Genomic DNA, 11,058 nt, shown 5'->3' with positions numbered 1-11,058 from the left:
TGGTGGGATGTGGCCTGGGGGGGGGGCGATGGTGGGATGTGGCCTGGGGGGGGGCGATGGTGGGATGTGGCCTGGGGGGGGGCCATGGTGGGATGTGGCCTGGGGGGGGGGCCATGGTGGGATGTGGCCTGGGGGGGGGCCATGGTGGGATGTGGCCTGGGGGGGGGCCGATGGTGGGATGTGGCCTGGGGGGGGGCCGATGGTGGGATGTGGCCTGGGGGGGGGGCCATGGTGGGATGTGGCCTGGGGGGGGGGCCATGGTGGGATGTGGCCTGGGGGGGGGCCATGGTGGGATGTGGCCTGGGGGGGGGGCCATGGTGGGATGTGGCCTGGGGGGGGGCCATGGTGGGATGTGGCCTGGGGGGGGCCATGGTGGGATGTGGCCTGGGGGGGCCATGGTGGGATGTGGCCTGGGGGGGGCCATGGTGGGATGTGGCCTGGGGGGGGCCATGGTGGGATGTGGCCTGGGGGGGGGGCCATGGTGGGATGTGGCCTGGGGGGGGGCCGATGGTGGGATGTGGCCTGGGGGGGGGGCCATGGTGGGATGTGGCCTGGGGGGGGGGCCATGGTGGGATGTGGCCTGGGGGGGGGGCCATGGTGGGATGTGGCCTGGGGGGGGGGCCATGGTGGGATGTGGCCTGGGGGGGGGCCATGGTGGGATGTGGCCTGGGGGGGGCCATGGTGGGATGTGGCCTGGGGGGGGCCATGGTGGGATGTGGCCTGGGGGGGGCCATGGTGGGATGTGGCCTGGGGGGGGCCATGGTGGGATGTGGCCTGGGGGGGGCCATGGTGGGATGTGGCCTGGGGGGGGGGCCATGGTGGGATGTGGCCTGGGGGGGGGGGCGATGGTGGGATGTGGCCTGCGGCTTTGGCTACAATCTGGGGAGAAGGTCTAGATGACATTTTTTTTGAGATGTTGACAAATATGTAAATTGGGCTTTGGTAAAAAATCTTCTGATCCATCACTGAACTCAAACTGCATTGATTGGCAATAATAAGAAATAAAGTTCTGTCCCAAATGAGAATCTTTCACATAAATCTGCATATTACAAAGCAATTAGACAAAATGATGCAAAGTCTAAATATTTGGCTCCTCCCTGGTCACAGCATTGTTACGGAGGTTCCTGCTCACTCTGGAAAAGACTTTGTGATCTTCCTCTCTGTAGCTAGCAGGAGAGCCTTGTGTCTGTGGAGCTCTGCAGATGCAGAAAATCCCTGCAATGACTGATTATAAGGGGCTTCCACTACTAGTCATCCATCCCAATCTGTTATCCTGCACCACATACTATTTTACACCCTGCAGCACCTGCTCTCTGGACACTATCTTCACAGCAGGAAAGCTGTTAACCTTTAATGTTCAACCAGCACAGACTACACTTCATGTAACTCTTTCACTGCTTGTTTCTACTACTTATTCCATGCTGCTTCATGTGATGAAAGTTGTCAATCTAGTCACTGTATAGATCTTGTATACAGACTAAGCAGAACTCAGAGGATTTACTTAAAAACTATCAGGACTGAGTGTTTAGCTCCTTCATAAGAGAACACAAGGCACCATGGGAAGTGAGGGTAGTGTGCAGTTGACTCAGTTTTAGGGTAAAGATATGTAGGAGTTAGACAATGTCCAGGGAAATGACCAGAACTCGAAAGAAAGAAGCGAGGAAGAAAGATGTGAGACACAATACGGACAGAACCGGGGGATCGGATCATTATAAAAGTGCAGGTTCAGAATATAGAATGTAACTTGTGTCTCAGTGGATTCGCTGTTGACCTCCTTCATAAGGTGAGTGCGGGCAGTGGACAAGGATTTGTAGCAGTTGGACCCTGATCAAGGAAAATGGCAGAACCAGGGGAAGAACAATGTGAACGACACAAGACGGACAATGTCCTGCCCGGAATCAGGAGAAATCGGATTTATGAATCATTATAAAACTTCCACACGACTTCTGCTACGAGTCTCTTCTTTATTATAAGAATCCCACTAATGACATCACAAATCCCACTAATGACATCACAGATCCCACTAATGACATCACAGATCCCACTAATGACATCACAAAAACCAAAGTGCTTGATGTGCAAAGTGTCTCCTATGTCTAGAATAGTAAAACATCAGTGACAGCCTCCGCCATTAGTGGCCCATACAGGAGGGTGGTTGTACACATTGGGTGGTCCCCTATAGGCTGCAGGGTGATGGGGGGGCTGTGCACTGAGCCCACCTATAGATTCTATACACTTTATGGCTGCAGGGTGATGGGGGCTGTGCACTGAGCCCATCTATAGATACTATACACTTTATGGCTGCAGGGTGATGGGGGCTGTGCACTGAGCCCATCTATAGATTCTATACACTTTATGGCTGCAGGGTGATGGGGGGCTGTGCACTGAGCCCACCTATAGATTCTATACACTTTATGGCTGCAGGGTGATGGGGGCTGTGCACTCAGTCCATTACACACTTATAGATACTATACACTTTATGGCTGCAGGGTGATGGGGGCTGTGCACTGAGCCCACCTATAGATACCATACACTTTATGGGTGATGGGGGCTGTGCACTGAGCCCACCTATAGATTCTATACACTTTATAGGCTGCAGGGTGATGGGGGGGGGCTGTGCACTGAGCCCACCTATAGATTCTATACACTTTATAGGCTGCAGGGTGATGGGGGCTGTGCACTGAGCCCACCTATAGATACTATACACTTTATGGCTGCAGGGTGATGGGGGGCTGTGCACTCAGTCCATTACACACCTATAGATTCTATACACTTTATAGGCTGCAGGGTGATGGGGGGGGGCTGTGCACTGAGCCCACCTATAGATTCTATACACTTTATAGGCTGCAGGGTGATGGGGGCTGTGCACTGAGCCCACCTATAGATACTATACACTTTATGGCTGCAGGGTGATGGGGGGCTGTGCACTCAGTCCATTACACACCTATAGATTCTATACACTTTATGGCTGCAGGGTGATGGGGGGCTGTGCACTCAGTCCATTACACACCTATAGATACTATACACTTTATGGCTGCAGGGTGATGGGGGCTGTGCACTGAGCCCACCTATAGATACTATACACTTTATGGCTGTAGGGTGATGGGGGCTGTGCACTCAGTCCATTACACACTTATAGATACTATACACTTTATGGCTGCAGGGTGATGGGGGCTGTGTACTGAGCCCACCTATATATACTATACACTTTATGGCTGCAGGGTGATGGAGGGCTGTGCACTGAGCCCACCTATAGATTCTATACACTTTATAGGCTGCAGGGTGATGGGGGGGGGGCTGTGCACTGAGCCCACCTATAGATACTATACACTTTATGGCTGCAGGGTGATGGGGGCTGTGCACTGAGCCCACCTATAGATACTATACACTTTATGGCTGTAGGGTGATGGGGGCTGTGCACTGAGCCCACCTATAGATACTATACACTTTATGGCTGCAGGGTGATGGGGGCTGTGCACTGAGCCCACCTATAGATACTATACACTTTATGGCTGCAGGGTGATGGGGGGCTGTGTACTGAGCCCACCTATAGATACTATACACTTTATGGCTGTAGGGTGATGGGGGCTGTGCACTGAGCCCACCTATAGATACTATACACTTTATGGCTGCAGGGTGATGGGGGCTGTGCACTGAGCCCACCTATAGATTCTATACACTTTATGGCTGCAGGGTGATGGGGGGGCTGTGCACTGAGCCCACCTATAGATACTATACACTTTATGGCTGCTGGGTGATAGGGGGCTGTGCACTGAGCCCACCTATAGATTCTATACACTTTATGGCTGCAGGGTGATGGGGGCTGTGCACTGAGCCCACCTATAGATACTATACACTTTATGGCTGCAGGGTGATAGGGGGCTGTGCACTGAGCCCACCTATAGATTCTATACACTTTATGGCTGCAGGGTGATGGGGGCTGTGCACTGAGCCCACCTATAGATACTATACACTTTATGGCTGCTGGGTGATGGGGGGGGGGCTGTGCACTCAGTCCATTACACACCTATAGATACTATACACTTTATGGCTGCAGGGTGATGGGGGCTGTGCACTGAGCCCACCTATAGATTCTATACACTTTATAGGCTGCAGGGTGATGGGGGGCTGTGCACTCAGTCCATTACACACTTATAGATACTATACACTTTATGGCTGCAGGGTGATGGGGGGGGGGGCTGTGCACTGAGCCCACCTATAGATACTATACACTTTATGGCTGCAGGGTGATGGGGGGGGGGGGCTGTGCACTGAGCCCACCTATAGATACTATACACTTTATGGCTGCTGGGTGATGGGGGGGGGCTGTGTACTGAGCCCACCTATAGATACTATACACTTTATGGCTGCTGGGGGTCCTTTATATTTTCAATAAGGAATCTCTCGCAGGCCTGGTAGGTGTTGGCGAAATCAGAGGACAGTCCGGTCATGTTGGTGGTCACCCGAGAGACGATACCCGGGGTAAACTGATTGTAATAGGAGATCTGGAAAAACAAAGATTAAATTATAATGAAATAGAATCAGCATTTTACTGATATTACGGCTGAAATGCAGAACTACACGACCCCTCGTATAAGGCTCAGACCCGTGCAGAGACCCCTGTAGATGCCCATACACCTGCAAGGGAGGTCCTGCTGACTACACAATATACATGCACCCTCGGTGTTAGTGGAAATGCAGCAGCCCTGATGCTTCTCCGACTCTAATCTAAGGACTAGTGGCCAGAAGCTGTAACTACAGGTGCAGCTCCCCCTTCTCTGAGGGCCCCATAGCGCCCGGATTTGTCCCTTCCCTTGGATGTAAGACGTGTAGCAGATTTATTGTCTGCAGCAGATACTGTTATCACTAGGAGCCTTTGTACCCCCCATGATACTTGCACCCCCTGCCCTCCATAGACGTGCACTCTTAGCCCTGGTGTCCCGGCTGTGAGGAGCATTACCTTTGTCTTCGGTCCTTGTGACCAGATACAGAATCCAGAGCAGAGGGTCTCCCCCCGGGTGTACTCCTCACAGGGGGGGTGCGCGGGAAGGGACACAGAGCGAAATGCCACAACATAAGGGTCTCTATAAAGAAGAAGAAGCCATAAGTATTGTGGATGTGAGGATGCGGACACTCCGGGGGTCTGAGCCCGTACCCGGTGTCACAGGGCGGCCGGCGGGAGGCCAGGATGATGAAGTCTTGTAGTTTGCCCTCCGCGCTGCTCACGGTGCTGACCACATGGTAGATGGCGTCGTCCTCATTGACCTTCTGCAGGAGCCGGGATTCCCTGTAGAGAACAGACCGGGGGTGAGACGCAGGGGAAGGACACGAGGATTTCGGGGGCTCATTCACTCACTTGTAATTATTGTCCCACTCGCTGCGGCGGCTCATATCCGACAGGAGGTTGAAGCTTTGTCTCGCGTCCGTGGATACAGTCACTTCCACCTTGAAGGACAGAAACTTTCCGTCTTCCAGCGTGTACAACCGGACCTGAGCAGGAGAGGACGACTACACTTACATCAGGTCACCAGCCCCCGGAACATCCAGGGGTCAGAAATCACAGGAAACTATCATCACAATCCAGCATGATAAACCATAGAGCAAGGCACCGTGAAAAATGAGTTTTTAAATCAACTTTTAAAATTATTCTAATGAGCCTGAAGCCCCTTGTAGTGTAACTTTACAGGATCTCACACCGTGCAGGAGCACTACCCCCCTCCCACTGTGTGAGATTGCAGAAATTAGAGGGAGGGGGAAGAGCATAGGGAGCCAAGAATGCCACAGTGTAACAGTCTGTGAAGCTACAGCATGCAGAGACTCTCTCGCATTGTCCTTCTGACTGGTAGGTTTCCTTTAAGTGAAGTTTGATGGATTATTATTACTGGCTTGTACCTTTTTTATTTCGGATGCCAGGACCCAGTCCGTTTTGGACACCAGCATTTTCAGGGCCGACACGTTGTTGTAGCTGAGATAAACCTGTAGGAGATGGGAAGCAGCGAGATAAAGCGTCTCCTTCCAGGAGGAATAAGGGAGGAGCCGCACAGAATCCCAGCATTCAGACGCGTGCAAAGCATCGGCGCCTGTGTAATAAGCGGAGAGACTTACCTGGTTACAGGGGTCCCAGGGGACGGACAGCGGCACCTCCGACTGCTGACAGGAGATGACGTATTTACTGGCGACACAAGAGAAACCGCGTGACCATCATAACGCAGCGCGATTACACGAAAATCTACAGGACTGGTTGTTTCATTATATGGGGACACACGCAGGTTCAGACACAACAACTGGGAAGACACTTACGATCTGTATAGAAAGTTTTTGTCAAACAGTTGGAAGTTCTGGAAATATAAGAACTTATTTAGCCTTGAAGGGGTTTTCTCTGTCGTCTGGGCAGTCACATTCAGTGTCACTAATCTGCCATATATAAACATTTCTGCAATTAGAGGTCATTAAAAAAAATGTTCCTGTGTGAAGACAATTTCTCATAAATGTAGTCATATAGTCCCTTAGAAACAAGACTGACTCCTTGGATACGACCACCTCTGCAGGAGGGATTGCACAAAGACACAAAGGGTGTTTGTATATGAAATGTCTGGGAGTAACTGTATACACTACATCCACGAGGTCAGGCAGGACTCAATAGTGCATGTCTGGCCACCGCTGCCAGGGTGTGGGGTGGTCGTATCCAAGGAAGCCCTCTCATTTCTAAACGACAACATGACTACATTTATGAGAAATTATCTTCACACCGGAACATCCAATTGAAGAAATGTTTAAATGTGGCAAATTAATTAAATTAAATGTGACTGTCCAGATGGGAATAGCCCTTTAAGGAGAACCTGTCACCAGGGTTTGCCCCATTAAACTACTACCCCCCTCAGGAAGGGGTGAAATGTCCTTTCCAGAATTCCCTCTTTTATGTGAAATCTCACCCGTTTACTATAGCACCTGTACATACTATGTGCTGGAGACCAAAGATAAGGATCTCATCTTTCACATCACATCCGGCTCATGGCTACAGAAACTGAGACACAGCTAAAGGCAGAGTTGTTACTGCAAACTGCAGATAAAGATCCAGTTCCCGCTTATTTTCTAACTCCTCTATGTCCAGTTCTGTAGCTCTCAGAACCTTAAGCTTGATGGGATCTACAAGAGGAGTTTATTATCTTTAATAGAGAACAAAGAGAATGTTTCTAGATAGAAGAGAACCAAAGATAATGAATTGACGATCCCCCAGAAACCACAAAACTTGACTCATCTCATGTGGGACTGAGGGGAGATGAGTCATATTTGCCTGACCTTGGAGGAGATTCTTCATACAGCTGAGATTTCACATAAAAAGGGAATTCTAATAATAAATCATTTCATTTCCTACCTGGGGGCGGATAGTTTGATGGGATAAAACCTAGTAACAGGTTCTCTTTAAGGGTTGGACAATCTCTGAGTGTTTTTGGGGGTCTGACAGTCAGATCAGATATTAGTAGGAGATCAGATATTTTGGCTTCCAATGTCCTATAGGTACTCGCCATCACTTGTAGCAGGTCACTTCCATACCGCATATACATACAAGGGGGATGTAGCCAATCACTGCCCAAAGCAACTAATCAGATACTTTCTATTTTCAATAGTTCCAGAGAGTTTGGCTCTGATTGGTCCCTGCAGCAGTTCTGATGTCTCCCCTGCATAGAGCACAATACAGAACCGCTCCGGGCGCTCGTTATTACCGGTCCAGACGAATTTTCCTGCGAGCGATTGCTTCACGATATCGTCTTTCTCCATCCTATACAAAGAAGCAAATAACCAAGAGTTTGATATAGAAGTACAATAGTACAGAACATACACAGTATACATTACAGCACATACACAGTATACATTACAGCACATACACAGTATACATTACAGCACATACACAGTATACATTACAGCACATACACAGTATACATTACAGCACATACACAGTATACATTACAGCACATACACAGTATACATTACAGCACATACACAGTATACATTACAGCACATACACAGTACACATTACAGCACATACACAGTATACATTACAGCACATACACAGTACACATTACAGCACATACACAGTACACATTACAGCACATACACAGTATACATTACAGCTCTATAGAGATATACATTACAGCACATACACAGTATACAGTACAGCACATACACAGTACACAGTACAGCACATACACAGTACACAGTACAGCACATACACAGTATACAGTACAGCACATACACAGTATACATTACAGCACATACACAGTATACATTACAGCTCTATAGAGATATACATTACAGCACATACACAGTATACATTACAGCACATACACAGTATACATTACAGCACATACACAGTATACATTACAGCACATACACAGTACAGCACATACACAGTATACATTACAGCACATACACAGTATACATTACAGCACATACACAGTATACAGTACAGCACATACACAGTATACATTACAGCACATACACAGTATACATTACAGCACATACACAGTATACATTACAGCACATACACAGTATACATTACAGCACATACACAGTATACATTACAGCACATACACAGTATACAGTACAGCACATACACAGTATACATTACAGCACACACACAGTACAGCACATACACAGTATACATTACAGCACATACACAGTACACAGTACAGCACATACACAGTATACATTACAGCACATACACAGTATACATTACAGCACATACACAGTATACATTACAGCACATACACAGTATACATTACAGCACACACACAGTACAGCACATACACAGTATACATTACAGCACATACACAGTATACATTACAGCACATACACAGTATACATTACAGCACATACACAGTATACATTACAGCACATACACAGTATACATTACAGCACATACACAGTATACATTACAGCACATATACAGTATACATTACAGCACATACACAGTATACATTACAGCACATACACAGTATACATTACAGCACATACACAGTACACAGTATACATTACAGCACATACACAGTACACAGTACAGCACATACACAGTATACATTACAGCACATACACAGTATACATTACAGCACATACACAGTATACAGTACAGCACATACACAGTATACAGTACAGCACATACACAGTATACAGTACAGCACATACACAGTATACATTACAGCACATACACAGTATACAGTACAGCACATACACAGTATACAGTACAGCACATACACAGTACACATTACAGCACATACACAGTACACATTACAGCACATACACAGTACACAGTACAGCACATACACAGTATACATTACAGCACATACACAGTATACATTACAGCACATACACAGTATACATTACAGCACATACACAGTATACAGTACAGCACATACACAGTATACATTACAGCACATACACAGTACACATTACAGCACATACACAGTACACATTACAGCACATACACAGTATACAGTACAGCTCTATAGAGATATACATTACAGCACATACACAGTATACAGTACAGCACATACACAGTATACAGTACAGCACATACACAGTATACATTACAGCACATACACAGTATACATTACAGCACATACACAGTATACATTACAGCACATACACAGTACACATTACAGCACATACACAGTATACATTACAGCACATACACAGTATACATTACAGCACATACACAGTATACATTACAGCACATACACAGTATACATTACAGCACATACACAGTATACATTACAGCACATACACAGTATACATTACAGCACATACACAGTATACAGTACAGCACATACACAGTACACATTACAGCACATACACAGTACACATTACAGCACATACACAGTATACATTACAGCACATACACAGTATACATTACAGCACATACACAGTATACATTACAGCACATACACAGTATACATTACAGCACATACACAGTATACATTACAGCACATACACAGTACACAGTACAGCACATACACAGTATACATTACAGCACATACACAGTATACAGTACAGCACATACACAGTACACATTACAGCACATACACAGTACACATTACAGCACATACACAGTATACAGTACAGCACATACACAGTATACATTACAGCACATACACAGTATACATTACAGCACATACACAGTATACATTACAGCACATACACAGTACACAGTACAGCACATACACAGTATACATTACAGCACATACACAGTATACATTACAGCACATACACAGTATACATTACAGCACATACACAGTACACAGTACAGCACATACACAGTATACATTACAGCACATACACAGTATACATTACAGCACATACACAGTACACAGTACAGCACATACACAGTATACATTACAGCACATACACAGTATACATTACAGCACATACACAGTATACATTACAGCACATACACAGTACACATTACAGCACATACACAGTACACATTACAGCACATACACAGTATACAGTACAGCACATACACAGTACAGCACATACACAGTATACATTACAGCACATACACAGTACACATTACAGCACATACACAGTATACATTACAGCACATACACAGTACAGCACATACACAGTATACATTACAGCACATACACAGTATACAGTACAGCACATACACAGTATACAGTACAGCACATACACAGTACACAGTACAGCACATACACAGTACACAGTACAGCACATACACAGTACACATTACAGCACATACACAGTACACATTACAGCACATACACAGTACACATTACAGCACATACACAGTATACATTACAGCACATACACAGTATACATTACAGCACATACACAGTATACATTACAGCACATACACAGTACACATTACAGCACATACACAGTATACATTACAGCACATACACAGTATACATTACAGCACATACACAGTACACATTACAGCACATACACAGTATACATTACAGCACATACACAGTATACATTACAGCACATACACAGTATACATTACAGCACATACACAGTACACAGTACAGCACATACACA

The 11,058-nt window shown here is 46.5% G+C and overlaps 1 protein-coding gene across 11 annotated transcripts in view; it reads right to left on the bottom strand.

The window, feature by feature from the left end:
- Positions 1–1,925: 1,925 nt before the first annotated feature.
- ACOT11 (acyl-CoA thioesterase 11) overlaps positions 1,926–11,058 on the bottom strand; it is a 42,578-nt gene continuing 33,445 nt past the window's right edge. For 5 of the 11 annotated variants that reach the window (XM_072126771.1, XM_072126772.1, XM_072126767.1 and 2 more), the window contains 7 exons: positions 7,725–7,780; positions 6,106–6,172; positions 5,893–5,976; positions 5,357–5,490; positions 5,156–5,287; positions 4,961–5,084; positions 1,926–4,505 (listed from right to left, as the gene is read on the bottom strand). In XM_072126771.1, coding sequence (XP_071982872.1) covers positions 4,362–4,505; positions 4,961–5,084; positions 5,156–5,287; positions 5,357–5,490; positions 5,893–5,976; positions 6,106–6,172; positions 7,725–7,780 — 741 coding nt within the window. In that variant the 3' untranslated portion in view covers positions 1,926–4,361. The remainder of the gene's footprint in view (positions 4,506–4,960; positions 5,085–5,155; positions 5,288–5,356; positions 5,491–5,892; positions 5,977–6,105; positions 6,173–7,724; positions 7,781–11,058) is intronic. The other 6 variants (XR_011850151.1, XR_011850152.1, XR_011850150.1 and 3 more) reach the window with 6 other exon arrangements.

The sequence above is a fragment of the Engystomops pustulosus genome, chromosome 10, assembly GCF_040894005.1.
Source record: "Engystomops pustulosus chromosome 10, aEngPut4.maternal, whole genome shotgun sequence".
Lineage (NCBI taxonomy): Eukaryota > Metazoa > Chordata > Amphibia > Anura > Leptodactylidae > Engystomops > Engystomops pustulosus.
The sequence above is the reverse complement of the archived record's forward strand: the minus strand, read 5'-3'. Positions and strand labels throughout refer to the sequence as shown.